Raw genomic sequence first — 26,708 nt, forward strand, 5'->3', positions numbered from 1 at the left:
CGCGGGGACACCTCCCCCAATACCAACCAAAAGCCCAAACTTGAGTCTGGGGAGCGTCATTTTCATCTAGGTGAGCAGGACGGCAGCAGAGGGGTTGTCATTGTCGGGAAGCCCCGCAATGACAACGTTGTGGCCATGGATGCTTCCCAACGTGTGTATACACATTGTGATCTCCCGCAGGTTGAGCCAGCCGTTCATGTTCCTCGTCCAACATCTGCAACGCCGGGATCTGCTCCAAGAGCATCGGGCAGATCCACCCCACCTCATAGGCGCTGTGGGTCAATTTCTTCGGCATCGTAGGTCAGGGTGGGCTTTGCATACTGCAAAGCCTCGAAATTATAAAGCACGGCCTCTCGAGTAGAGGAGGCCTGCGCGGAAAGGGGTCCGATCCAAAGGTTCGAGTGACATGAGCAAGCTTTTCAGATTGGCCTGTCGAAACGAATTTTGCCTGCGAGAGGCTTCCACGGACGGGAAAATGATCTTCGACTGTGCCGGGGCGGAAAAATGAACGAACGAGATATAAAGGGGTCTTGGGCGAAACGCAAGGAATGGCGACGTACGCCTGGCCTCTTTTTGAACCTTGAATCAACTGCAGTTGCCACGAGGGCTCCAGCCGCCATAAACTATCTGAGAGGCTCATAGCAGTCACTTTAGCAGTCTCGCTATTGGCTGACCCCCAAGAGCAAGCTGGTAAAAGTTGTATGTACGGCTAAGACTGCCATTTGTTCCGTCAGAAGTACCGGGTCTACCCTTACCTCGTATCCCGAATGTGGAGTGGGCTGTTTCTCGTGTCCAGACAGGGTCAATTTCGCCTAAACTTGGCCATTGAAATTTGTGTGGTAACGTCACCAAAGGCACTTTGCCGGTGCTTGATATTTAGACGAGATGAAGCTCTCTCCAGACTCGTACCGAGTACACTCTCTCCATTGACTTGTGTGTACTCTGCGCACTACGGCACAGGCGGGGGGAGAGTAACACCATCTTCTCCATGTCTGCGGCCCCTGATATTGCGTCTTTTGGAGGCTTTCAGCACCTTTTGCTGTGTTCCCTAAGCCCGCTCGACATGTTCAACATGAGGCTTTTGTAGATTCGCCTGCAAAAAGCTGCCCCAGTACTCCGTACTTCGTGCAATACAGGACAACCCGAAACCTTCATGCTCCCATGTCGGTCACGGTCAAACATCTCAATGCCGACTCGACGTTCCTGCTCCTCTTCTCCCCAGAGGCGAACCCTTCACCCGCCGAGCTGACCTTCGCAGGAGGTGCGTTCAGTGTTTTGATAGATCCGTGGCTAAAGGGTCCTTCTATCGTCACCGCGCCATGGTTCGCGAGAACAGAACATACAGTTCCCAGCGCGATACGGCACCTGTCCGAGATCGAGGAACCTGATGTGGTCGTTGTGTCGCAGAAGAAGACGGACCACTGTCACAAGGAAACACTGCTTCAGCTTCGGCCAGAAGCGAGGACCGTGATCGCCGCCGAACCCGCGGCGGCCAAGGTCATCAAAAGCTGGGCCCATTTCGACCCTCACAAGGTCCATGGCTTGCTCAAGTATGACCCCAAGGTCAAATTCGGTCGGTCGTTTCGACTGTCGATACCGCCTCTCGGCGCGGAAGGATTTCCAGGAGAGGTCAACATCTCCTTCGTCCCCGCCAAAAACTACATGACTGGTCTACACAATGCTTTTGGCATCACGTACCAACCACCTACGCGGACGAAATCTCTCGCACCCATCGCGACCATGGACTTGCCCAAGGTGACGAAATACTTCCACATGCCGTTGAGTCCAATGACCCTCCCGCCATCAACTCCAGCCCAGCCATTATCTCCTCTCAGTGTCAAGCCCGCGTCCTTTGACCAGCCACGGGACGCACACCGTTCCAGTCAACGGTTTCAGCATCGGCCGCGCCTGTCAAGGTCCTCCAACACGGCCTCGTCAGAGTTCCTCCCTGCCTCGGAAGACACTCTCGTCCAGATCACGCCTACGTCCGGCGCCGAAGACATTGTACGACAGACCGTGACCGTGCCTGACCGGGCTCGTCTGTTGGATATCCCTTTCCAGTTTGAACTCGACAGGCCGCCTCTCAGCTTGAACAAGTTCCCGACGCCTCCACACTCCCCCGGTACGACACTTGTAAACACGTCGGTACCAAACTCCCCCAATCCGTCATCAGGAATGCCTCCGCCTACGCCCGTCTCCCAACATCATCGCAGATCGATGGCGCAGCCCCGCCACCACCAAAAGTCCCTTTCCAGCTCCACCTCGTCCATGCCGTTCGCTTCGTCACCCATCATCACCCCCGCACGCCCAAAGGCGATATCTGTCATCTACTCACCCCACGGGGTAGCGTTGTCAGACCTACAGCCGTACGTGCAACATCAGCTCGTACGACTGACGGGAGCTCTGCCGCTCACGTTGCTGTTGCACTCTTTCGACCGGGCTGAAAACCCGTGGTTCTTGGGCGGGAACATCATGACCGGGATGGAAGGCGGGGCCGAAATCGCCCGCGCTCTGATGGCCAGGTGTTGGATCAGTGCCCACGACGAACAGAAGGAAGACCGCGGCGTCAGTGTCAAGGCCCTACGCGTGAGACGCATCACGGCGGCGGCGGTGCGGAAACATCTCTGGGAAGGAGAACAGGGAGCTTGGTTGAAACAAAAGGGCTGGATCTGTGATGTCAGAAGCCTAGAGAACGGTAAAGAGATGCTCCTTGGTCCGGCGAGGGATTTGTGTTCGGGTATGGAAGGCAGAAGGGAGTCTCGCTTGTTGAGGTTTGGGCCCGACGAGATGACTTCCAATGCATGAGAATGTTTCCTGGTTGGTGGTCTTCTACGAACACTCCGTTATCCACAGCGTCATGTTTCTGTGTGAAGGTCTTTTGTAAGCAAGCAATGATATATCATGATACGTCTTGGTGTAGGGATGAGTAGCTAGTGTCCTTTGGGCAATCGTGACAGTGTCTAGACATAACGCCGGGTGCGTCTGTACTCGTACTACGCCGTACCTTCTCTGCGTTGTTCGTTCGTCCTCATCCATTCATGCCTTTATTTCCATGGTTCTTGAGGATTGCTCAAACGGCCGAGGGATGAGCCAATGTCATCATTTTCACAGGGGCCTTTTGACGATCACCGTCACTTCGAACGAGTTCTGTGTCGATAGGGGCCTGGACCGCCTTTGGTTGATGTTTGCATGGCTAAATATAGACCAGAAAGCAAGGACGATCACTCGTTCCTTGATTCTTTATGATCTACGTCAATACCTGCTTCGTGTGGTTTGGGTCTCATTCGGAGGCATACTCCGTCCTCACACCATCGTACCTTCAAGATGGACACACCTGAAACAGAGATCGTCCAAGACATTTGTGTTCCTTTTTTGGTTTGGTTGCATTTCGCCACTCATGACTTCAAGGACCAAAAAACGAGGTAAACTTGCCCTTTGGGGGCGGGGGATGAATCATCCGGGGGAGACAAAGGCAAACAGGGTTGGAAATACTCGTACGTGAATTGGATTGATGTTGCCTTGTACTCGTACGTTGGGCAAAGCTGATCGACTCGCCGGGTGGGAAGTGGATGTATCTCGTATCCCCCTACTACGGAGTAGCTACGAGTGGTATGAATCCCGCAGGGCTCTAGGTAGAGGCTCGTACGGGCCCTGGGTCTAGGACAAGGTCACAAGGAAAACAAATGCACTCTCTCACGAACACTGCAGGGGGGTTTAATGGATCGTTCATCCTCTTCAAAATTCGATTCGTCGGAAGAAAGAAAGAAGACCAAAAAAAAGATGCATGGATTCTTAATACCGGATTTTCTAAAAGATCTCGCTTCAACTTATTGTACCAACCAAAATCTTGATTCTGCACAAAGTACAGCTACCTGGTGTCCCACAAGAGGGAGCGGTGTGATAAGTTGTCTTGTCATGAATTGTCGATCCTTGTAGTGACCGACTCTACTCGGTAAGAAACTGCGCCTTTCGAGTTCTACGGGATACGTGGGAACTTAGCAGAGAGTACGGAGGTGTACAACACATCCAAATTGCTCGCAACAGAGGAATGAGCAAGTAAGGACGGAAGAAAGAGGTAGGCGGGCAAAATGCCAAAAACAAAAAGCAAGGAAAGGAATTGGGGGCCGCAATACACAAGGTACCAAAGTGCCCCTGCTACTCGGAAACGAAACCCAAGGAATGTGAACGGACATAGAGAGAGAGAGAGAGAGAGAGCACGCGTGACAAGTACGAGTAGAGTTCTCCAGTGGCGACTTGGAACAGGCAGTACCAGAGGAATTCAGCAGCTCAGTAGACCTTCTTCCCCTGTTCACAAGCTCATTCTTACGGCCCTTACTGGTACTCCTCCCATGTGCACAAGAATGAACAAGCCCCTCGTGAGAAGATTAATTATACTCCGTATATATGTATCTGCGTATACCAAACAGGCGGTAGAACTGAATTACTGAATAGTGGTGCTCTTGCTCAATACGGAGTAGGTAGTACTGAACGCAACCAAGAAAAAACAAATGGCCTGAGGGAGGCTGACTACCTCCTAAGAATGAGGTTTTCCATCTTCTCATCATCATCATGATGGTCATAAAAATTCATTTCGACCAGCTTAGCATATTCTTTCTCTTTCCCCACCCATCCCAACCCGACGTATGCTTTTCGTGTCCTTCCGGTAAAGAACGCCCTTGAGTTTCGGTTGATGTTTGGTGACGATGACGTTGCGTTGGTACGTGGCCGTGGCCGTGGTGATGGTGATGGAAGCAAACAGACAACCTCCATCCCATTATGGTCTCGAGTTGAGTAGTGATTCCACACGCATACGGAGTAAAACAAAAAGAGAACAAACAATAAGTTATGCTGCTGATAATTTCCCATTCCGGTATGATGGTTTCGTGGTGGTGATGAGATGAGTCATACGTCGTTGATGCGTGCGTCGTGAGATGATAAATCATCATGCTCATAAAAAGTTTTCAAAGACTGGCAAAGATTTTCGTCAAAAGTGGCTCCGGCGTCCCTCGATAGATAGACAAGCGAAGGACGGCACGGCTGAGAGAAACACCACTTCAGATCTATCTCTTGCTCGTCCAGTCACCCCAACCTTGGCTGCAAGAGGCAGTCACGGTGACGACTTGTGTCTCAGCTGCAGGAGTCACAGTCGAGTAGACGGTGGTGTAGACTGTGGTGGGGATGGTGGTTGGGACCTGAACCGTGGTGGGCACAGTGACTGTCGTTGGGACTGGCTTGACGACAGTCGAGACGACGGTCGTGGGGACGGTCGCGGTGCTGACGCTGACACTGACGGTCGTCACGGTGTTGTAGAGGGTTGTCGGCTTGACGACGGTCGTTGGCACCGTGACAGTCGAGAATTGAGTGACTGGGACTGTGACTGGAACACTGACCTGGACGGTCGTGGGCACAGTCACAGTTGAGAATTGAGTGACCGGAACGGTAACTGGAACGGTGGTTGGCACGGTCTTGACGACAGTAGTTGGCACAGTCACGGTTGAGAACTGGGTGACTGGGACAGTGACCGGGACAGTAGTTGGGACAGTCTTGACGACGGTGGTGGGCACGGTCACGGTCGAGAACTGAGTGACCGGGACAGTGGCAGTGCTGACCTGGACAGTTGTCACGGTGGAATAGGCAGTCGACCAAGCCGTTGACCAGGCCGTCGACCAGGCCGTGCTCCACGCAGTCGAGTACTCGGTGGTGGTGCTGGGGACACAGCTCGCCGAGGTCCAGTCACCCCATGAGCCACCGGCGCCAGCTGAGTTGCCTGGGGCCCCAGGCAAAGCGGCGGCACTGGCACCAGCGATGAGAAGAGCAGTAGTAGCGAAGGACTTCATGTTTGCGGTTTGCGTACGGAGTCCGTGTGTAGTGAGTGGGCAACGAGGGTGGGCAGAGGGAACCAATCAATCAACGAAGGGCAATATGCTTGACGATGACGATGATGAGGTAGCGAGAGTCAGAGAGGTAGAGAGATGTTCCCTAGGAAAACGAGGGTTTTGGGGAGGGCTGTTGGGTGGGTGGTGCTCCTTTCTCAAAAGCTGGCTGTCTCTGGATTCTTTCTGGATGGGATGGAGGAAAAGGAAGAAGAGAAAGAGACACAATGGCGGACGACTTACCATGCAGACTTTATAGATCAACATACTCCGCATAGCTCATCCTGTACATCCCGGATGAAAGCTCACGAGGTTGGTCGTGTATATCTGCCCGGTCTGCAATCCGCGCTGAGACATATGTTACTTTCCTGCGGCGAACTGGATGAGGTTGGTGAGGAGTTGACCGGGCTAGACCAGGTTTGGCTAGCTATGCAAGGCAGGCTTAGGGCTTCTCTTTTCTTGAAAGTGTGATTTTCGCCTCAGCTGATTCTCGCTTCAACATCCGTCCGTACGGCAGCAGGATGTGGAGTGGAAGAGGCTGATGCTGGGAGGGGGCGGCAAAAGTGAATGCAGGATTTGCGACATGCATGGCCAGGATGCAGGTTCAGGAAGCTTTCGGCTGACTGTGAGAGGCCGATGGAAGTGATGTCCCCAGCAGGATTGCCGGATGTGAAGTGTGGGAAAGCAGTAGGGGTGTTGATGACGGGTTACCAGGAGACGAGGCCAGGGAAGCTTTTCCCAGCCTGGCGAGTTGTCATGTCTACTCCGTCCTTTAGTGGTGGTTGTAAATAGCATCGGCCCAATCTCAACCGGGCTTAAGCTTATTCTTTAAGCTTGGCCTCCCCCGCATCTCGTCACTGTTGGTGCTGTTGACTGGTTAGAAGCCCAAATGCCTGCCCGCTGTACAGCCTGTGAGGCCCCTGCAAAAGTCGCCCCAAGTGAGCCTACGAGCCCAAAGAAAGACCCTTACCTAGGTACTCAAGGGCACAATGAGTACGAGTACAGTGAGCCGTACAGAGGCCCACGCGACAAGGATCCCCGCGGGACTTACGGAGTACTTTACATACTCATTGAGCACCCGCCGTCACCGAGCAGGCTGCTTGGTTGGTCATGTTTGAAACCCAGCCAACGACTTTTTGTTCTTTCTTTCCGACAATCCATGGAAGGGCCCAAAACCTGGAAAGTATGACCGACCTCTTGTCCGTACCTTGTTCGAGTCCCTCAGCTAACGTCTGGTAATTCTCGACGGACAATGCAGTTGACCATCATGCACATCGCAAGAGGCTCATGACAGCGAATGTGACACCGCATTGGCCAACACCTTAAAAAAACGATCCCACGAGGGATCTTCCAATGCACAGACTTCTCTGCGCCCGTATGGATATACTTAGTTTGTACGACCGACTGCCTTTGAACCACGAGGGGGAGCATCTGCAAGCGTCAATAATGTGCTCATCATCACTGTACGGAAGAAGAAGAAGAAGTCCGCCAAAGTCTTGCCCGCGCAGTCCGAACGCACGTCAATCAGGCACTCGTACATACCCGTAGTCCGTACCTGACGGACAACAAAATATCATTCGATGCGGCTGCGAGACACCCTGCCACCATCTTCCAAGCTCTTGTGGGCTTAACGGGCCAAAAAGACTCTCGGTTAAAGAGCCGTCTAGTACAGTACAGGCAAGTCTGTACGGATACAAGAATTGGGTACTTCGTCAAAAAACGCCACCCGGGCTGCCGGCTTACCGGGGCCGCCTCTGGGGTCCAACCTCCCTCCCTCTCGCTCTCTATCTCTCAGTCATCGCCTCGGTCTTGGCTGCTGCGCCAACCCTGGGACAACAGCTATTTGTGGGAGGGCGAGAGAAGGATTTCTTATCCGCAGCTATGGGTTGCAAGTGGAATTATTGCACGGTTACCTCAAAGAGAACAATTTCGTGATACGATCTATTGGGTGATTGTATTGTTCATGGCCTCGTCGTCGTACGGAATTCTTGTACGGCCCAGCTACGGAATACTCATCACGCCAAAAGCAGAGCCGGACGCCGCAAAGACGGGCAAAATGACCTCAGGCAACTAACTCTAAGAAAGTCCCATCCTGCACTTCCCTCACCCCAGCCCCATTGCTTCTTTTCCATCCACAGCCCGGCCTCTTCTGCGGCCATCACAACTCTTGCATTTGCATGCATGCATGCATGCACGTATGTCGGCCTAAATGTACTCCGTGAGTTGCCCCCACCAATCACTCCCAGGATGTGCCTCGTTCAATGGCGAGCACCGTCTCGATGTGATTCATGCCCACCTTTCCACGTTCGCCATTTCCTTGTTCCTGGCTTCGTGCAAGCATCTGTGCCGTCTTCAGCATGTTTTTGATTTGTCGGCCGTTCAGGTCCACCGAAGCTAGACGATCAATGTCTTTCTCAGTCACGCTGCTGTCTTTTCCGAGGAACGTCTGCCACACATGCCGACGGGAATCAATGGAAAGATTGGGGTAGTTGATGGTGACGTGGATCCGAGAGTGGAAAGCGGCGTCGATATTGCGGATTCGGTTGGTGGTCAAGAACAAAACTCCCTCGTAATATTCCTGGTGTCACTTTTGTGTCAGCATGTCACCCAGTGATTGTGACGAGAGGGTGTTGACGATCATCACGGTGCAGAGGAGTTTCCGGGGCTACTCACCAAAACACGCAGGAAGATGGAGACCATCTTGTTTCTCTCAAGGTCATTGGAACTGCGTGCTTCGAGGAAGACATCTGCTTCGTCGAGCAGCAACACGGCATTCCACTTGCTGACCATGTCCAGCACGAGGTTCAGGGATTCTGCAACACCACACACAGCACGTGAGTATTCGAGGCACGACAGAAAGGCACAGCGGAAACGAGTACACATACCTTCAATACCCGACGGGTCCAAACCCAGGTCCCCAGCACTCATGCAGTACAATGGCACACGCATGTCCTCGGCCACACTCTCGCTCGTCAGAGTCTTTCCCACGCCCGGCGGGCCCGCCAAGAGCATGATCATTCCCCGACCTTTGCCGGCGATGACATCGTCAAAATCGTTCTTGTACTTCACTTGGGATTCCACAAAGGCGCGAATCAGCGACTTTTGCTCCGATGGGAGCACGAGCGAAGAGAACGCATTGTCGGCGAACTTGATTGGCTCAATCTGGTCCACGTAGAACCACAACCACTTCTTGTTCTTGATAGCATACCCTTTGACGTACGGCACAGTGAGGAGCAGCTCTTGTGTGGTCAAAGGCCGATGCTTCTGCTTCATGATGCCTGCGTCATCGAGTTCACCGGAGCTGGGAGTCGTCCCGAGGAAGATCGGTGGTGTATCGTCGCACGAGAATTCGTCATAGTCGTCGTCGGACCCGGTCCCGCTCGATGTTGTGCCACTCGAAACCCGCCTGGTTTGGGGCAACGAGTCGAGGTAGGTGGCATAGTTGGGCAGAAATCGATTATGGGCCTCGCAGTCGATGATGACCCGGGATTCGATGTTGTGTCGGATCATGCCGCAACGACCGTACCCCAGAGCGACGCCCCGGTACGCCTGATAGTGGTAGCCTGCGAACCGTTCGAAGAGCTTTCCCCGCGCGATCAAGGACAACTTCAGCTGCTTCTTGGACGGGTGGAATTCAAGGGGAAAGGCCGCCAGAGAACTGATCGGGGTCGTCCCAGAGAACTCGTAGTTCTTGAGCTCGGTGCTGTTCCGACCAAACTTGGTGCCGTCCCAGTCGCAGGACCAGACGTCGAGGGACAGATACTGCAAGCCGGCGCGCTGGTCGACAGCCGTGTGGGACGAGTTGAGCTTGAAGACACACTCCTTGTTGTCTCTGACGCTGTAGACCAGAGTCTGCGGCTCGAAGATGGTCCAGAGGTACTCAAAGGTGATGACCCCGTTCTTGACCAGGTCGAGCTTTGCCGCGATGGCGTTCTTGAGCTCCTCATACACGACGTCGTGAAAAAGCCGGAGGTGTTCTTTGGCGATGGGGTCCTCAAAGTCGTCCTGCTCCAGCAACGCGAGCAGCTTATCCCAACGGTGGACGAACGGGTGCAACGGAGCCCGAAAGACGAGCCGCTCCAGATTGGTCGTGATGCCCGGGTAGTCTTCGAACATCACGCCCAGTGACTTCTTCAACCACGGGGACTGGACGATGATGGAGTCGATGTCGTACTTCTTCCGACTGTCGTAGCTTTTCTTGTTCCGCACGAGAAAAGCGTAGCGGGCGGTCTCGCTGTTCTCGGCGGCGTCGACGGCGTCGTCTGGCTCTTCAGTCACCCATTGGTATTTGCCGTCGTTGTCCCTTTTGGAGTAGAGGTTCTTGGCCTGGGTGATGCTACCCTGAGGCACCTCTGGCTCTTTGGGTCCTTCGTCTTCGCCGGCGTTTCCTTTCTCTTTGCCCTTTTCGGTCTTGTTGATCGACACCGCCTCGGGCGCCCTCCTTCCCTGGCCGCCCACGGGGGATCGTGGTCGCCCCACGTTCAGTCCGGCTTCTCGAGCGAATGCCATGATGTGGTCGTCTCTGAAAAACGATAGACGGTTTGTTCTATGTGGTAGACGTTTCATGGTATCAAGAGGCGAGGCGCAGAACGTCCAAAGGCTCCCTCTATATACCTTTTGAAGTGAGAGAAAGGTAGGCCTAGTTGAATCGACGGATACCGACTAGGTTGCTCGCTAGTGGGGGCCTGTTGCCTGCTCGTCAATGCACCATTGGGTGTCCGAGTCAACCTTAGCCTTTAGGTAGGTGAGTTTGTAAGGTCCGAAGATCCAGGAAGAGGAGGGAACTTTGGGTGGTCGTAGTGTATTGTAAAGTGAGAAGAGGCCAGGTAGACGAAGGATGAGTGAAGTAGGCGCCCGGAGCGACACCCTTTTTCAGTAGACTCAATAGAGGGGCAACTCCTTCTTGGTGCCTGCAGAAGGAATGAAAAATGCATGCAGGCTGCAAAAAGGCCACACTCGCCAGCGACTGGCCCTCTGAGTCAAACCGGCAAGGCGAAGGCAAGGCAACGAGGCGGAATTTCTGTTTAGTACGGGGAGGAGGAAAGTACAAGATATGCATGTATCCGACCGGGGGGGTTTGGCGGTAAAGGATGGCAGTCCTTGTACTCACCTTACTCTTGTCTCATGTAGTCGTACATTACGATATCATGCCACTCGGGATGTAATCCTGATCTCATCTTTCTGAAAGAGAGAGAGAGAGAGAGATAGAAAACATTGTACAGACTACATTGTAGGTTGTGAATGAAGAACATTGGGTGAGATGTTACTTGTTTTTTTTTTCTTTTTGCAACAGGCTGAAGAATGTGGAGATTCAACAAGAGGTAGCCTGAGAATTCTGGAACCCTTATTACTATGGTATACCCCCTTGGTATGGAGTAATACCATTAGCTCAGTAAGCATACACATGCATAGCCAGGTGGCCGCCGCCAGAGAAGCATTGGGTGCCTCTGCAGTAGTAAATACTTTACCTGGTAGGCAGCCGTTGTTCTAGTACCCACCTCTAGTAAGGGCTCCCTCCACCTTATTAGTATAATACAATAGGTACCTACAGTAGATTACAAGACACCAAAGTACAAGTTACATACTCCGTATAGTCCTTCAAAGTACCTTTGGTAGGTACCTGGATAGTCACCTCAGTACCCATTTAGTACTCTTTCTCGGTCATTGAACAGTGGGACGTCACAAAAACTGTACCACGCAAACAAGGTGCCTCTCCAGGTCTTTTTGGGTCTTTTTGGGTCTTTTTTTGGGTCTTTGTCTCGTCGACTCTCGTGCAAGTCAGAATTTCCTTTCCTACACAAGTTTGCCAAAGCTCAAAGTCGTGGTGGTTATTAATAAAATCAAGAGACTTTTTTTTTCGGTTTTCCAAAAAGAAAAAAAAGACAATATGAATTGGCAATCCCCTGCTTTCCAGTCGACAGAGCGCCCCTCTCTCTCTCGGGGGATGAGTCTTGAATGAATCTTGAATGAATCTTGATCCCCATGTGAGCGCTACAGTTGAGGAACTTGCACAAATTTTGATCAGATGGACCTTCACTGGCAGTCCTTCTGCATCAAACCAAAACTAAAGCGACTACAGATCGTTGAAGGTGGCAACGACGTCGAGTGACACAATATGTTACCAAGTGCAAAATGAGGTACTCCGTATCCAATAATAATATATAACTCTATATTCATCGCTCATCGCTGCGTCGCTATAACAATAACAATAAACCTTTTGTTTTCCATGCACCCCATCAAAACTAGCTCGCTGTCAATGCAAAACTGAAGCCCAAAATTCCCATTCCCAAAAATGCAAAAGCAATGCAAGTGCCCTTGTTGTGAGAAAGCGAAAGACTTTCGGAAAAGAGCGAAAGGGCTACGCTGGTCATGACCCCTGCAGTGACCGCAAACATGCCGCCATATACCCCTTCGGTGGGTGCTCCCATGCTTGTCCGGTTGGCCACTTTGAACCAGAGGGCCGCAATGCCCGCTCCTAATGGCTGGGATGCACCTCCCAGGAAGGATGACCAGACGATGGCTTTGAATCGAGAGTCAAGGGCAAGGTATAAGGGAAGAGACATGGCATACCCTTCGGTGATGTTGTGTATGAAGAGAGCCATGAACACAGCAAATCCCAGCTGAGGATTGGCATGATTGGTCGCATAGGTAATGAACCCTTCCGGCGCCTTATGTAAAGCTATAGCTACCGAGGTCTGTAAACCAATGGACATGAATGCATTTGTCGGCACATGATGATGATGCTCCTGGCCGACGGCCGAACTGGACTGATGAGAATGATGGGAGTGGTGAGAGTGGTGCGAAGGGCGGCGAAGACCCTCTTCTTGGTGTCCATGGTCAATGTGGTGGAAATGGTGGGTGGATGATCGTGACCGTCCCACGTGGAGTCTTTGTGTATGAGAGTTGACTTGGGGTAGAGTTGAGCCGTTTGCGGAAGATCTCTCGTCCTCCTCTGCGAGTGGTGCAACCCGTACGTCGTTAACTGTGGTGCGCCAGGTTGGGGCTCGAGTGAATGGTCCGTGGCCTGGGAGAATTGATCCTCTCCTGTGCACAACTTTGAAGCAGTCCTGTCCACAAGGGTCTGAGAAACCCATACATGGTCCCATCTCGTCGCAGTTCTCCTTCCAACCAGTCACATATTTCGAGAAGGTCCGGGTCAGCGTCTTAGGCATGAACGAAGGCCTTCGACTGCTCGGTGCGGTGACAAAGGATTGTCTACAAGCTGCGTCGCCAACAGTTTCTTGCGTTTCAGGGAGGCGCTTTTTGGGGCTGAAGCTGTCGGAGCGCAAAAGTAGCGGGGTGTTTTCATCATCCGCAGTCTGCGGGCGGCACTTTGATACAGGAACGCCGTTTGTATGCTCATGACCATGTGAATGATCTTCCATCTCTTCACGATCCTTTGGAAAAGCCTCCTCTTCGTCGTGGGTGTGATCGCAGTCCACAACGTGGGAAGGGATGAACTGATGGATGATGCGTGACAGGACTCGAATACCGATAACACCTGCTAGGAAGAGTCCGATCAGTATGAACGAGGCGGTCCTGGGTGAGTAGCCGGCATCCTTGAGGTAGGTCTTTGACTGCGGTAGCATGGAATATAAGGCGGAAAATAACTAAGCACAGGGTTAGCTGCGAGAATTCCCAGGTTTGCTTTCGGGCTACGCACCATGACTCCAAAACTCAGACTGAGTGATGCTGACAGAAATTGGTCACTCTCAGAAATGGAGAAGTCGTGCCAGCCTGGGATGAGGCGGAGAATGGTATCGATGCATATCACAGATGCCCCCAATACACATGCTGCGAAAGGTTAGAATACCTTGGATGCCTCAAGCGAAAAAGAAGTCATACCGACACCACTGATACATGCCATAATCCACCCTCGAGTATCATTGTCGATGGCCATGGTGAAGAACATGGGCGACTGATTGTTCAGCCGCTGAACTCGGTCGGTGAGACGCCACCGGAGGAATCAATGAGGCGTATGAGACGGTATGTAGCGCATGTGCTTGTAAGTCGTTATGGTGTTGATATTAATCGAGGCTATGACATCAGGTAGGTATAAGGACCCAGATGGGAGATATGAGGTCGAGGAGAGATAGACAGACCCTGGCCAACGAGTTTGTAAGGAGCGATGCACACTCCATAAGGCCATACGAGGACCTTAAAACATGCCCTGCACGGACGAGTCAAAATGCCATCATATTACCTAAGGAATGCTAAGGGACCTAATGATCTCGCCCTTATAGGCTGGTGAGGGCTGCCTAGCGCAGCCTGCTGCAGCCTTATGCTGCCTCCTAGATATGACCCTTCCGATTGGCGGCTGCTAACACGCTGGACTTGGAGAAATGTTTGAGGTTGTCGAACTTCAACACACGCGCAGAGCAAACCTCCTTTGACCTCTCTATACCCGTGACTGGCATGTCGAAAACGACTCTCGCCATAGTCGCTGCGACGTCTGCGGCGGCTGGCGCGTCACTCAGCGCTCTGATCTTCTCCCGACCGTCGAAAAGCACACCCGTTCCATTACCTACTGCTCCAGTAAAAGATGCTGCTCCGAAACCCATCGTCCCAGTCCCTGCTCCGCCAGCACCAGTTGCGGTACCCAATCCAGTCCCTGTGATTGCACCGACGCAATCTGCCCTCCCAGCTGTAGTGTCCCCTGTCGATCCAGCTGGAATACTTCGGTATGGCTTCCCTGGCCCGATTGCAGACACTCTCTCGACGCCCTCACACCTGTCCTCCTTCAACCGGTTCACACGAAATCCACACTGGGTTGCGGAGCATTTCACAGCACAATCGTTACTCCTGAACAATGGCTCCCGCAGAAACAGCGTCTTCTACGAGGACCTTTCAGTCCCTCCGATGTTTCGGGCGAAATTGACGGATTATGCACGAAGTGGCTACGACCGAGGTCACCAGGTGCCCGCAGCCGATGCGAAATGGTCGCAACCGGCAATGGATAGCACCTTTGTTTTGAGCAACATGTGTCCGCAAGTCGGCGAGGGGTTCAATCGAGACTACTGGGCGCACTTTGAGGAATTCTGCCGAAATTTGACCAAGAGATATCCCAGCGTACGAGTAGTGACGGGACCACTGTATCTACCTAAAAGGGATGAAAAAGACGGAAAATGGAGGGTGTCGTATGAAATGATTGGCAATCCTCCCAACGTGGCGGTGCCGACTCACTTCTACAAGATCATCTTTGGCGAAGAAGCTGCCAATGATCCGACTGGTAGAGTGGCATTGGGGGCATTTGTGCTGCCAAACGCCGAGATCCCCAACACCAAAAGTCTGAAGGACTTTGAGGTTCCGTTGGAGGCGGTCGAGAGAGCGAGTGGACTGATGTTTGCTGAGAAAGTGCCTTCAGACAGACGAAAACAGCTCTGCAGAGAGGTGAGATGTGAGATCATCGTTCGAGAATTTGACAAGGCCAGGCAGCAGACGCGGCCACCATTGCCGCAACCAGGAGGTGGTAGATGGTGATGGAATTTCTTCGTCTATTGCATAGCGTTTCATTTGAAGGTGCAATATAAGGAAGCGAATGTTACATATTCATACATTAGGTACAGGGCTGTATACCAACTTTGGATATCCCACTGGTAACTTCTGGAAAATTGGCTCTGTTTTGTCCAACAGTGCTCGTCTTGTAGAGGAGAAAGGTCCTTGAGTAGGTACTTCGTAGAATCTGAGCAGAAGCAGCGGAGGTTGACCTAGGCGGGTCAACCGTAATTGGAGACGCAATATCAGAGGTAATAGTCGAGTAAATATTACTTTTGTCTGTACAATGGTCTTCCCCAGACAATCTTTTCGATGTCTTTGCCTGTGCACCATTCAACCCTGACCTCAATTCTGGTGGCGCAATCTACTCCGTCCGTGCCTAGCGCTCATGATAATTAAGGGACTACGGGCCCAGTGGACCCAAACGTTGCTCGAAACCGAACGATAATACCTGCTCCTATGCGACTAAAGGCCAGGTCCAGGTCTGGATTTCGTGGTGGTATGGGTGTATCCGAGAACAAGATCGATACCGAAGAGTGCAGCAGTCGCAGACCACAGCTAACCACCACGGTTATAGAAGCGCGCAGGAGACGTGATGTCCTTGCCCACGGCGACCTCGAACCGCCACTCACCTTCCTTTGTTAGTTCGTATTGAGTTGTTTCGACTGTGGACAGTTCCTCCGGCTCCGCCAGCCCAAGGCCAGGCAGGGACATTCCACCATCGTGGTGATACGCAGGAGGATCGCGAGGACAAATAAAGGCAGCGGAGGAAGCGAAATGATATTGGAGGAAAATCTGAGGCAGGTTAGCCGAGGCAGATCCCGCAGTTCTTTGACACTCGCCGACATAAACGTGCCACCTACACTCTGTACAGAGAGGACCTACATGATCGTTTTCCTTTCTTGTCAGAACTATCCTTTTTACCTGGATATACACGTAGATTGATACTTTGCGCATCACTTTGAATTACAACACCCTACTCTATGGACTCGCAGCCAACACTCAAAGACTGTTGGGATCCTGTGTCGGCAATGGCACCACCGAGTTCTTGATGTGCAAAGGCGTTGATCCAATCCTGACAATAGGCATATCTTTGTTATTGGCCCAGTCGTGCGCTGCCAGGCCTTGTTTCAACGACATTCGCACTTCGTTGGAGCCTCGGTCGACAACTTCCCGAACATACTCATCCGTGAATTCCTGCAGGCTCACCCTCCCGTCCCTGTAGTCGACCAAGGCGCGGGTAAGGTTCAACACGTCTTGCAAGGCGTGATTAGCCCCTTGGGCACGATCTAGTACCTTGTTATTGATTCTGACATCTAGACATCTGAGAGCACATGCGCGACTTACGTGGTGTCATCGAGTGGGCGGCATCACCGCAAATCAGAGTCCGACCGCCATGTGTGTTCCAGGGTTTAGTTTCCCAAGTGCCATAGCGGTCGCAGGTGATGATCGTACCCTCAGGCATGAACTCGATGGCGGATTTGAAAGGTTCAGCAAATGATTTGCCTTTTTCTTTGACCAATTCGAAGCGTTTCCGGGGCGAGTCCTCTTCGACTGACAGGTTTGATGCGAACGACATGAAGACCTGGAACTTCCATTCCTCGGGGGGTTTTTCGTCGTCGATGTCGAGAGCTGTGTTTGGTGTGAGTATCGAAAGGGTCTGAGGTCCCAATTGGCAACTACTTACGAATCAGACCATAGTATGAGCCGTTTGGATGGACGGCAATGTCCATGAATTCACTGAGCCCACTTCTCACGGCCAGAGCTTGTTCCCGAGGATATTGCATCCAGTAATTGTTGAGGATCAAACCAGGAATTTGCTTCCACACCGCATCATCCTGGTTGTCAAAAAGAAACCGCCTGGTGGAAGAACGGGCGCCATCACAAGCAACAAGGATTGATCCTCTCGCGGTGGTTCCATCTGCAAACACGGCTTCGATGCCGTTTTCCAACTCATTGAACGATGTTAGCTCTTTGTTGTACTGCCCATTCTGTCAGAAATGTCGTATTACACGAAGGGACCCACCAAGTGGAAATCTACCTGGACTCGAATGCCTTCGAGAAGGACCTGCCGGACTTTCTTCTGGCTGTAGCGTTTGGCGGCTCCCAAGGGAATGTGCTTGAAAACCCTTCCGGTCTCACCGTCATGGAATTCGACGTGCTCCTGAAGCCCAGTGTTCTTGCGAACAACGACTTGGGCACTTCTCAGTTTCTCTTCCATATCATCTGGATAGAGCTGCATGAATTCTACGGCCCAGTGGACCGTGATACCCCAATCTCGGTGCCGAACTTCAGAGTCATGTCTCTCAAAGATCTCATAGTCAATACCTGCCTGTCGAGCATCGTCTTAGCTGAGGCCACAGGAGAGGTGCCAGACAATCCGGTGGTAAGGCTGTGCCACCATGAATTTACCTTCTTTAGTCCTTGCGCGAGCGACAAGCCTGATACGCCTGGTGCCAGAGAGATTAGTTGTCATGTTGATTCCCTGTCGGGTGGACACGCACCTGCGCCAATGATGAGGACCTTGAGATCGTGACCCATCTTTCCTCAGTCACTTTTTCGGATCTATGTGATTCTTCACTTTAACCTGATCGCCATCTATCAACACGAGTAGCGTATGCGACCTGTTTATGTCACGACGGCCGGGTGTCTTCCTTCGTTCGGCTCAATGTTTTAATTGTCCCTATTCTCACACGAGCACAATGATCGACGATATCCGCAATGACAGGTTCGTCTTCCCACGATTCGCGCAAGGCTGGACACCCTTGCCACGGTCGAGGCCGAGGCAAGCCCCGACAACACCGACGGCACCGAGTTATGGGTGATCGAAATATCCTCCGAGCGAGCCAACGAGGCCGACCTTGGTGGTTATCTCGCACTTACGCATTGTTCCCGATACACTTGGCACAGGACGTTTGTTAGGTCTGGCCCAGTCTGATTAGCCACGACAGCTTTGACGAAACGGAGGCGAGCTGGAGCGAGATCTAGAAGGTATATTGACTTTGGTCTATATTTTCGCAGTAACAGGCTGCTAACCGAGAAGATCTCCAAGCTCCAGAGCAGGTGTCGGAAACATAGGTTTGCCGCCTGTTTCACGACTCGTAGCCGTCGAAGAGCCCCATTTCCATTGCTTCTCCAGGTTCTCAGGCACCGCTCCATCAAGGAGCTGCGAGATATACCGCCCAATGATTGGTACAAATTTGAAAGCATGACCAGAGCCCCCGGTCGCCACGAAGAGACCTTTGTGCCGTGGATGGCTTGAAATCAGGAAGTCGTGAGTCGGCGTGTCAGTATCCCTGTGCATGCTATTAGTGTCTTCGTGCCTTCCTCAGAAGATGATACGAAAATACCAGCAAAGTTTGGAATCCGACCACGGCCTGTCTGCCAGCTCCGGCAGCACTTGTCGAAGCCAGCCTCTCAGCCGATTTTGCAACACTGCAGGCACTGTACGTTCCACCAAGTCTCCAGGCAGTGATACCCCCGAGACTGGAGAATACTTGAAGTTTGTGACGAAAATCGAGGACGCAATCTTGATGACATTGTTCTCGTCTGGAGCGAAAACAGCAGCTAGATTCGGTACCCAGTCAGCGTTTTACACACGTTTGCAATGTCTAATGCAGTCGAGTTGTACCTTCTCCTATATCCGCAATGATAGGGATGTGCCTGTACCGGTCTGCCTCCTCGCGCGCAAGCTGGATGTAGCAAACGGTGTGACCCAAAGCACTAAGCTGACCCTCCATGTCGATCAAACATGCCGTCCTGGCGCCAGTTGTCAGCAGCACTTGGTCCGCCTCGTATGTTGTACCATCCACTGTGCGCACGCCAATACAAGCGTTGTATGCGTCGTACAGGAGCTCTCGGACGTGGCCTGCATTTCCGGAAATGAATCCAACGCCGCAGCCAGCGCTCTGTTGGGCCATCTCAACCAGGACCTTGGAAGAAGCCGCCCATCCAGCTGCTGGATCAGACAGAATCCTCCAATCTTTCATCGGACCCTTCACCACAGGCCACTTAGACTGGACCTCGTCTGGAACCATAAACTTGGCGCCATGAACGCCTTTCAGTTTGGCATTTTCCTCGCTCTGCTCGACAAAGCCGACGTCATCGCCACTGCCGCAGAGCAGCCATCCTGAGCGATGAAAATGCTTTCGGAAGAGGGCTTCAGGGTCGGTCCAGGCTTGGAGGGCTTGCACCGCCAGTTGCATGTACACGGGGTCTGCATATTCGGTGCGAATTATCCTGTTGATGTCCGTAGACGCAGCGATGGGCGATGGAGGGAGAAACCTATCGAGGACGCGTATCGAGGAGTACTTCGATCTTGTACCCAGTTCTTGAGACAACTGCCATGCTGTCGCAATACCAAAAGCACCTCCTCCTACAATTATGATCGACTTTCCCATCTTTACAACGCCTGTGTCTTACCGACTCGTATTACCATCTTGTCCCCGTTCTGAGTCATCGGCCTCTTGGCAGCTTGCTTCACCTTCGACTTCTTTCCGCCTTTCCAAGAGATACGAGAGATCTGATCAATAGACACACCAGCCCTAGTCTCTTGCAGTCGATAGGTGTATCGGTGCCATTATCCTAGCAGCCCTGTCTAGACCAGGATCACATACCGAACCGCAGTTTTGCGCTAGAGAAGGACCCGAGAACACCGAACCGCCATGTTGCGTTGTATGGGCCAATCAGGATCCGCTCATTGGTACTCCAGAAGTGTCAAAGAGCCCACGATAACCACCCACCGCTCCACTCGGTGCACAAGAGCTTCTGCATGCCCCGAGCCCGTTAACCTCTTCTCTTATCTACACAGAGACAACGACCTCCCCAGCGGACTAGGCGGAGGGAACACAGTGCCAGCACCAGCCCCAGGAACGAATCCTCGAGTATGACCTATACTTAAGTTATGGAGTCACTCCACTTCCCTACGTCTCTGGTCAACCTCACCATCCTCGAGCATTCACAATAAACAAATCGGCATCACGCTGCACTCAAAGCAAAACACCACATCATGTTCGACATGGCAGAGCCTGTCGAAGCAATGACCGCCAGCAAGACCGCCCATCCCAACGAGGGAAGTGTCTCTAGCGTGTCAGGGGACGGCGCTGCACCACAGCCTACAGAAGGGACGATGCACAAGCGATTCACCTTTCTCTCTCTCTGGGCTTTCTTTCTGGCTGGCACGGCAGGCGTAGGTACCATCCATCTCACCCCCGACACACAGAATGTTGACGGATCAGTAGTGGGAAGCAATTGCCGCTTCATTATTCCAGGTGGTCATTGGTGGAGGGCCCCCAGCTTTGGTCTGGGGCTTTGTCCTGAATGCCGTCGCCGCAGTGTGTATCGCGTCCTCCATGGCCGAGTTCGCCAGCATATGGCCCACTGCAGCAGGACAATACCACTGGGTGGTGGCAATGGCGCCCAAGGAGTGGAAGACCGTGATGGGTTGGTTCAGTGCCTGGGTGCTTTTATTGATGAATATCTTGTCATCCCTGAGTGCTCTTTTCGCTGGGGCACTGTCGCTGCAAGCCTGCGTCAGTCTCGCCCACGAGAGCTACACTCCTCAACGGTGGCAGACCTACATGGTGAGACTTGCTGCCCTGCACCAGAACTACCCAGACTTGGCTGACCGGGCAGATCATTCTGGCGATTATTGCATTTGCACTCACAATCAACGTCTTCATACCCCGCGCTCTGCACCATCTTTCACTTCTTGGTACGTCCTCTTTGCGCTCCACCACAGCTTCGTCAGTGCTGACAAGTTTGCCCCACAGGCACCGTCACCCACGTTTGCGGCTTTTTCATCGTGATCATCATCCTGCTAGCCACTACCGACCACAAGAACTCTGCCAGGACTGTCTTTGTCGATCTGGAGAACTTTACTGGGTGGCCGACGAATGCCGCTGCATTCTTGATCGGTGTCCTTCCAACTTCCGCAGGATTCTCGACTCTGGATATGCCGGTTCGATATTCCGAGGAAACCTCCAAGCCGCAAACAGATGTCTCTCGAGCCCTGTTCTGGGGTGTCTTGGCCTCAGCGACAATTGGACTGCCCTTTGTCCTTGTGCTGGCGTTCTGCATGGGGGATCCGGAAGAGCTGCTCCAGGGCAGCGTCGTCCACTTGAGTCCGCTCGCACAGATCATCTACAATTCGACCCACGGGAACATCCACGCCGCCAACGGTATTGCCTGTCTCATCGTCATAGTCGCCATAATCTCCGCGACCGACTGCATGGGTGGCCTCAGTCGAATCATCATGGCTCAGTCGCGAGATGGAGCTTTCCCATTCGGCCATGCCCTTGAGAAGATCAGCCCCCGTTGGAACACTCCTGTGGGAGCTATCATGACGGCCGCAACGATCCAAGCTATGCTCGCAGTCATCTACATCGGCAACAGCACCGCCTTCTTTGGCTTTTTGAGTGGCGTCTTCACCCTTCAGGTCTTGAGCTACGGGACTCCAATCTTCCTCCACCTCATCCGTCGTAAGACGCTGAACCTCACCTACGGACCTTGGAGGCTGCCTTATCGTTGGGGCTGGATCGTCAATGTTCTCGGTCTGACACTATACGGCCTCCTCTTCGTGGCCGTGTCGCTGCCAACCAGCATCCCGGTGACCGCGGAAAACATGTACGTAATCCACGTTCAAGACTCTTCGGATTATGCTAGCTAAACTGACATTTCACACAGGAACTATGCCTCACCTATTGCCGGAATGGTGCTGATTTTGTCGGCAATCCTATGGTTTGCCTGGGGCCGCCGCGTATATGATGGACCGCGGATTTCTCTCGAAGTGCTTGTGGGTTCCGGTGCTGTTGTTCATCAAACTGACAACGCCAGCCCGATCAAAGCCGTCTGACGGCAACTGACGTCTTTTTGCCAAGGGTGACGTTGCTCTTCTAATGTGACTATGGATTGTGACAACAACAACAATAACAGCAACAACAAGGGGGGTGGGGGCTTGTGTCTAATTACAGTCATGTAGCAGTGAGGTGATGTAGCTTCTATTTCAGTTACCAGAAAGAAATTGATGGCATCCCAAGAAACATGTTCGATCTTGTGCGTGAAGATGTCCATTGTGGCGATCCCATGAACGTCGTGAAAGGGTTCTGGTAGCTGACAAGCTCGTTACAACTGCACTCTATGTGTGAAGAGGCCGCCCCTGTATCTGGATCGAGTGACAGAGCGGAAGCATCAAAAAGTCCGACGATACGCAGGCAAACAGATCTGATGTACGATGGCTCATGTCCTTGTGTACATCAAGCACGCACTTTCATAACTACGTATCCTCAGTGGTAGGAGGAGGAGCCTTGCCCCCCAAACCAAAAAACCCCCCTACAGCCTTGCCCTCTCACCCCCAGTCAATTGTTTGACAAGCTCGACCACCCTCCTCCCAACGCCGAAAGAGACGGCAAACCCCACGCCGTCAAAGCCATAAGCGTGGACCACGTCGGGTCCTTGAATCTCCAGGCGATGGCCACCGTCCCGGCCAGGCCGCCATGCCACAACATCATCCACGTCGGTTTCGAGATTGACGTCCTTGAACGCGCCGCCCGAGAGATGGTTGACCCGCTGCAAGATGTCGCGTCGCAGGGCCGGATCTGCAGCGTCCCCTTCATCGCCTTCCTGCCGCACGCCGCCCAGGAGGCAGCCGCCGGTCCCCAGGCGCGGCACTACGTAGGTGTAACCTCCGTCCTGACACAGCAGGACCTTGTTCCACCCGCGCGGCCTGTCGCGCAGCCACATGGCCTGCCCGCGGACCGGGGTGCACGCCGCGTCGTTGCAGAGCTCCTTGGCCCCGTGGCCCGAGGCGTTGACCACGACGGCGGCCCCGGTCAGACGGAGGACTTGGTCGAGACTCTTGGCCGTCAGCCGTGAGAACTTGGTGCCGCGCGCCTCAAGATTTCGCCGGAGATACGGGAGGTATATCAGCGGGCTGACGGCGACCGTCGCCACCGTCACGGCGTCCTTTATTCCCAGAGGCAGCTCCTCCGGTGCCGAGTGGCGGTAGTACGGTTTCACCTTCGTGTACCAGGCCTGCGAGTCCGGGTCGTACGGCTCTGCAAAGTACTCTGTCACCGGGATGACCTGAGCACCGCTCGAGGGATCCGTGTGGGCAAGACTCCAGTAGTGCCCGAACGTGGCAGTCTCGAATTCTCTGGTCGTCGACTTGGCCGTGTAGGTTGGGTATATCACAGCGCCGGCACTATATGGGAGTGGTCAGCCGCAGCCGGGGCGCATGAAGGCAGCGGGGGGGAGGTGGGGGGCGGTGCTCGCGTTACCTTGGGCTGGCCCAGGACGCGGCCACAGGGTCACCGGGCAAGTCTTTGGAAACCACGACGACATTGTAGCCTGCTTCGACAAGGGCTTCTGTGGCTTTCAAGCCGATAATGCCAGATCCAAGCACGGCCACCAGAGGCATCCTCTCTAGGACTTCTGGAGTAGACAGCGCTTTCCTGCGAGACGTGTCGTTCAGGCCAGACGATGAACGCGCCTTTTCACATTTGACCACGGTCTCGCGATTGGCTCGGTCGAGCCGGATATACAATACGTTATCAAGCTGTGATCGAGGCCGGAACCAAAACCGGATGGTGATGTGTTCCTCTCCACGGGGCGGTAATTCGCCCTTGTCGCGGCGCCGCCAATGCCCACTAAACTGGTGCCGTGCCCCTCCCTTGAATATAGCCGCCGATTGATTGACTCATTGGGCTGGGGGTGTCTTTATCAGACCCGCCATCACCCGCCATCGGACTTCTCGGTCTTTGTTGGTTGGGTTGACCATGATCCGCATGCCAATGCACCACGCCTGCGAAAGGCTGCAGATCTCTGCGCTATGCATTGGGCGGATAATGTACCTGGCAGCAGCACTATGCCTCGTGCGCAGTATCGACGCTGTGCTACACTCCTACCCTAAGAGAACATACCACATGAATACCGCACCGGGCTCGACTTGTCTGGCTGGATCGACAACTTGCACGTTCGAAGAGACCTGATTGAATCTTGTCTTTCGACCAGACACGTCAATGCCGCGCCAGTCGAGCACTTGGGTGGCCGGCGCAGAAGGCCGCGGGCGTGGCCGTGGAACCCGGAAACATGTTGTCGTCGTCGGCGCAGGGATCCTAGGCGTGTCGATCGCCTACCAGCTGGCCCTGGGCGGAGCGCAGGTAACAGTGCTCGACAAGCAAGAGCCGGGGGCTGGCTGCACGCAAGGCGCCTTCGCCATGATCATCGCGTCGCTACCGTACGCCTCGGAAGAATTCAGCAAGCTGTACGGGCTCGCAGCTGGGGAGTGGCATGCTCTTGAAGCCCAGATTGACGAACCACTGCCGACCCAATGGGGAGGGGTGGTCAACTGGGCGGCACCGGGGCCGAAGGCGGAAGAATTGGCCGCTCAGACGGCCAGGCTTGAACGCTGGGGGTCCAAGGTCCAGCGTCTCACCGAGGACGATGTTGGTCGTCTTGTCCCGGGCGCAGTCCCCGGGGCCTTTGGAGCTGGGAACTTCCTGTCGGATTGGGGCGCTATCGACCTTCACAAGACCTTTGAAATCCTGCTCCGTCGGGCAAAGGACCTGGGCGTCACGTTTCGAACACCGCTGGAGGTCACCGGGATCTCGGTCGCCAATTCCGGGGCAGCTGTGGTCGAAGGCGGCCATGAAGCCATCGACGCGGACAGCGTAGTCGTTGCAGCCGGCGCGGGCAGCCCGGACCTGACAAGGCACCTAGGGGCGCGTGTGCCGCTCCGCCTTCAATCCGGGACGCTGGCGTACAGCAAACCGATGCCCCCTACTCTGAACCGCGTCTTGAACGGGCCCTCGGGCTCGATCCGACAGAACCCCGATGGACGAATCGTGACGGCACTCGACTATGCCCCTGGTGCAGACGGCCACGACACGGGCGAGGCATACGGACGCGCGCTGCTCGCAAGAACTGTCCAGGTCGTCCCCGCGCTGGCCGGGATCGAGCTCGACAAGGTGACCGTTGGCCACGTTCCCATCCCGAAAGACAGCCAGCCCGTCACGGGCTTCTGCGACCCGCGAAAAACCATCTACGTTGCGGTGATGATGAGTGGAATCACCATGGCGCCACTGATGGGCCGCTTGATTGCGACCGAAGTCCTTGGGCAGCCGGTGCAACTCTTGGAGGCCTACAGACCCGAAAGATTCAGCACCTCAAAATTGTGAGCACCGCATGTATAATGGAGGACTCGTCTAGGAAGAATAGGGCACATGTATCATGACGAGACCACAAATTTCCAAAAAATTAAAAACCAATATCAGTCGAATGGCTACTCCTTGCATCAATTGACATGGGGCGCAAGACTGCTGCTCTTGGGACACCGCCCGACGGCCAAAACCAATTTTGCTCTCTTTGTTCTTCTTCCTCTTCCTCTCTCTCACACACATGTGGTAATGATCGTAGTTGTTCAAAATCCTCAAACGCCAGTAACGCGACGGACTGCTTCTTTCAGCCTTGACGCGAACCAGGAGCTGCCACCACCGCAGATGCCTCGACTTCGATCAAGAACTCGGGCGAGGCCAAGGCTGCCACCCCAATCAGCGAACTTGGCGGCTGGTGCACGGTCTGCTCGTCGTGGCCGGTGCGACTGCCCCCGCGGAGGAGGAAGTCAGTAATCACGCCGGGCAAGAGGTCACGCTTCGCCGTGTCAAGGTTCGGTACGAAGATGGTGATCTTGGTGACGTCCCGCGGCGTGGCTCCCTTCAGGGCCAGGACGGCGGCGACATTGGCGAATGCGTTCACCGCTTGTTCACGGAAGCTCGTCGGGAACGGGCCTCCTTCCGCCGCCGCCGCCGCCGCTGGTGGCGGTCCTCCAACTTGGCCGGCCGTCTGGAGCAGGTACGCTGTAGGATCGACCGACGGGATCGGCACGACTGAGAGTTCCGAGTAAGGGCCAAACTGGCGACTGCCTGGCCGGTTGAGCGTGCTGACGATGTGAGGTGGCATCTTGGAGTGGTGGTGGGTTGGGTGACTCGATGATTCTTGGTGAGTCCGTACGAGCCAGAAATTGGAAGATGGGTGGACACCGGGGGAATCTGGGCTCTTGACTCACGTCGAATCCGATGGGGGCCCTTCTCAGACAGCAAGAATTGTGACACGAAGGTTATCACGACTCCCATCTTGCATGGCCCATTTGAGCGAGATATCACGGCGGATCGACCTGAGCGGGCGGGTCACTGGTGCTTCAAACACCAAAGTCGAGCAGGGGAAAAGGGTCAGCACTGGATGGTCCATACCCATTTGCACCTAGCATTGGTCTGGGGGCTAGGTAGAGTCGTCAGAATTATCCAGGGCTCTGAGTACTCGGGAAACCATGCACCCCCATGGTAG

At 53.8% G+C, this 26,708-nt stretch overlaps 10 protein-coding genes across 10 annotated transcripts; 4 read left to right on the forward strand and 6 right to left on the reverse strand.

Annotated features, from left to right (window-relative positions):
- Positions 1-984: 984 nt before the first annotated feature.
- PV06_07068 (uncharacterized protein) lies at positions 985-2,996 on the forward strand. The gene has a single exon (XM_016408254.1). The coding sequence runs from the start codon at positions 1,162-1,164 to the stop codon at positions 2,803-2,805; it is 1,644 nt and encodes a 547-aa protein (XP_016261734.1). The 5' UTR covers positions 985-1,161; the 3' UTR covers positions 2,806-2,996.
- A 1,377-nt stretch (positions 2,997-4,373) lies between these two features.
- PV06_07069 (uncharacterized protein) lies at positions 4,374-6,059 on the reverse strand. Its single transcript, XM_016408255.1, has one exon. It carries the CDS (start codon positions 5,835-5,837, stop codon positions 5,061-5,063), a length of 777 nt encoding a protein of 258 aa, XP_016261735.1. The 5' UTR covers positions 5,838-6,059; the 3' UTR covers positions 4,374-5,060.
- Positions 6,060-7,904: 1,845 nt separating this feature from the next.
- On the reverse strand, positions 7,905-10,601 carry PV06_07070 (uncharacterized protein). The gene is made up of 3 exons (XM_016408256.1): positions 8,759-10,601; positions 8,547-8,686; positions 7,905-8,451 (listed from the first exon to the last, which is right to left on the reverse strand). Exons 1-3 carry the CDS (start codon positions 10,437-10,439, stop codon positions 8,110-8,112), a joined length of 2,163 nt encoding a protein of 720 aa, XP_016261736.1. The 5' UTR covers positions 10,440-10,601; the 3' UTR covers positions 7,905-8,109.
- On the reverse strand, positions 10,583-11,039 carry PV06_07071 (uncharacterized protein). Its single transcript, XM_016408257.1, has one exon. The coding sequence runs from the start codon at positions 10,930-10,932 to the stop codon at positions 10,603-10,605; it is 330 nt and encodes a 109-aa protein (XP_016261737.1). The 5' UTR covers positions 10,933-11,039; the 3' UTR covers positions 10,583-10,602.
- Positions 11,040-11,994: 955 nt separating this feature from the next.
- PV06_07072 (uncharacterized protein) lies at positions 11,995-13,985 on the reverse strand. The gene is made up of 3 exons (XM_016408258.1): positions 13,719-13,985; positions 13,537-13,667; positions 11,995-13,483 (listed from the first exon to the last, which is right to left on the reverse strand). Exons 1-3 carry the CDS (start codon positions 13,783-13,785, stop codon positions 12,116-12,118), a joined length of 1,566 nt encoding a protein of 521 aa, XP_016261738.1. The 5' UTR covers positions 13,786-13,985; the 3' UTR covers positions 11,995-12,115.
- A 241-nt stretch (positions 13,986-14,226) lies between these two features.
- Positions 14,227-15,517, forward strand: PV06_07073 (uncharacterized protein). The gene has a single exon (XM_016408259.1). It carries the CDS (start codon positions 14,289-14,291, stop codon positions 15,351-15,353), a length of 1,065 nt encoding a protein of 354 aa, XP_016261739.1. The 5' UTR covers positions 14,227-14,288; the 3' UTR covers positions 15,354-15,517.
- A 2,882-nt stretch (positions 15,518-18,399) lies between these two features.
- PV06_07074 (uncharacterized protein) lies at positions 18,400-19,956 on the reverse strand (the record flags this gene model as incomplete). Its single annotated transcript, XM_016408260.1, has 3 exons — positions 19,000-19,956; positions 18,719-18,935; positions 18,400-18,664 (listed from the first exon to the last, which is right to left on the reverse strand). The coding sequence occupies exons 1-3, from the start codon at positions 19,766-19,768 to the stop codon at positions 18,400-18,402; spliced, it is 1,251 nt and encodes a 416-aa protein (XP_016261740.1). The 5' UTR covers positions 19,769-19,956.
- A 202-nt stretch (positions 19,957-20,158) lies between these two features.
- Positions 20,159-22,390, forward strand: PV06_07075 (uncharacterized protein). The gene is made up of 5 exons (XM_016408261.1): positions 20,159-20,556; positions 20,609-20,950; positions 21,003-21,081; positions 21,140-21,992; positions 22,053-22,390. The coding sequence occupies exons 1-5, from the start codon at positions 20,377-20,379 to the stop codon at positions 22,219-22,221; spliced, it is 1,623 nt and encodes a 540-aa protein (XP_016261741.1). The 5' UTR covers positions 20,159-20,376; the 3' UTR covers positions 22,222-22,390.
- A 307-nt stretch (positions 22,391-22,697) lies between these two features.
- Positions 22,698-23,897, reverse strand: PV06_07076 (uncharacterized protein; the record flags this gene model as incomplete). Its single annotated transcript, XM_016408262.1, has 2 exons — positions 23,645-23,897; positions 22,698-23,568 (listed from the first exon to the last, which is right to left on the reverse strand). Exons 1-2 carry the CDS (start codon positions 23,782-23,784, stop codon positions 22,698-22,700), a joined length of 1,011 nt encoding a protein of 336 aa, XP_016261742.1. The 5' UTR covers positions 23,785-23,897.
- Positions 23,898-24,385: 488 nt separating this feature from the next.
- PV06_07077 (uncharacterized protein) lies at positions 24,386-25,543 on the forward strand (the record flags this gene model as incomplete). Its single annotated transcript, XM_016408263.1, has 1 exon — positions 24,386-25,543. One exon carries the CDS (start codon positions 24,386-24,388, stop codon positions 25,541-25,543), a length of 1,158 nt encoding a protein of 385 aa, XP_016261743.1.
- Between the last annotated feature and the right edge of the window lie 1,165 nt (positions 25,544-26,708).

Source organism: Exophiala oligosperma (genome assembly GCF_000835515.1).
Source record: "Exophiala oligosperma strain CBS 72588 unplaced genomic scaffold supercont1.6, whole genome shotgun sequence".
NCBI lineage: Eukaryota > Fungi > Ascomycota > Eurotiomycetes > Chaetothyriales > Herpotrichiellaceae > Exophiala > Exophiala oligosperma.

Excerpts from the sequence above, each read along its gene's own strand:
- PV06_07068 (XM_016408254.1), top strand. The coding sequence starts at position 1,162 with ATGTCGGTCACGGTCAAACATCTCAATGCCGACTCGACGTTCCTGCTC.
- PV06_07069 (XM_016408255.1), bottom strand. The coding sequence starts at position 5,837 with ATGAAGTCCTTCGCTACTACTGCTCTTCTCATCGCTGGTGCCAGTGCC.
- PV06_07070 (XM_016408256.1), bottom strand. The coding sequence starts at position 10,439 with ATGAAACGTCTACCACATAGAACAAACCGTCTATCGTTTTTCAGAGAC. Across the intron at positions 8,687-8,758 it reads GGACCCGTCGGGTATTGAAG|AATCCCTGAACCTCGTGCTG; the intron begins GTATGTGTACTC and ends GTGGTGTTGCAG. Across the intron at positions 8,452-8,546 it reads CCATCTTCCTGCGTGTTTTG|GAATATTACGAGGGAGTTTT; the intron begins GTGAGTAGCCCC and ends AAGTGACACCAG.
- PV06_07071 (XM_016408257.1), bottom strand. The coding sequence starts at position 10,932 with ATGCATATCTTGTACTTTCCTCCTCCCCGTACTAAACAGAAATTCCGC.
- PV06_07072 (XM_016408258.1), bottom strand. The coding sequence starts at position 13,785 with ATGTTCTTCACCATGGCCATCGACAATGATACTCGAGGGTGGATTATG. Across the intron at positions 13,668-13,718 it reads GGCATGTATCAGTGGTGTCG|CATGTGTATTGGGGGCATCT; the intron begins GTATGACTTCTT and ends AACCTTTCGCAG. Across the intron at positions 13,484-13,536 it reads GTCTGAGTTTTGGAGTCATG|TTATTTTCCGCCTTATATTC; the intron begins GTGCGTAGCCCG and ends CCCTGTGCTTAG.
- PV06_07073 (XM_016408259.1), top strand. The coding sequence starts at position 14,289 with ATGTCGAAAACGACTCTCGCCATAGTCGCTGCGACGTCTGCGGCGGCT.
- PV06_07075 (XM_016408261.1), top strand. The coding sequence starts at position 20,377 with ATGTTCGACATGGCAGAGCCTGTCGAAGCAATGACCGCCAGCAAGACC. Across the intron at positions 20,951-21,002 it reads AACGGTGGCAGACCTACATG|ATCATTCTGGCGATTATTGC; the intron begins GTGAGACTTGCT and ends CTGACCGGGCAG. Across the intron at positions 21,993-22,052 it reads CCGGTGACCGCGGAAAACAT|GAACTATGCCTCACCTATTG; the intron begins GTACGTAATCCA and ends CATTTCACACAG.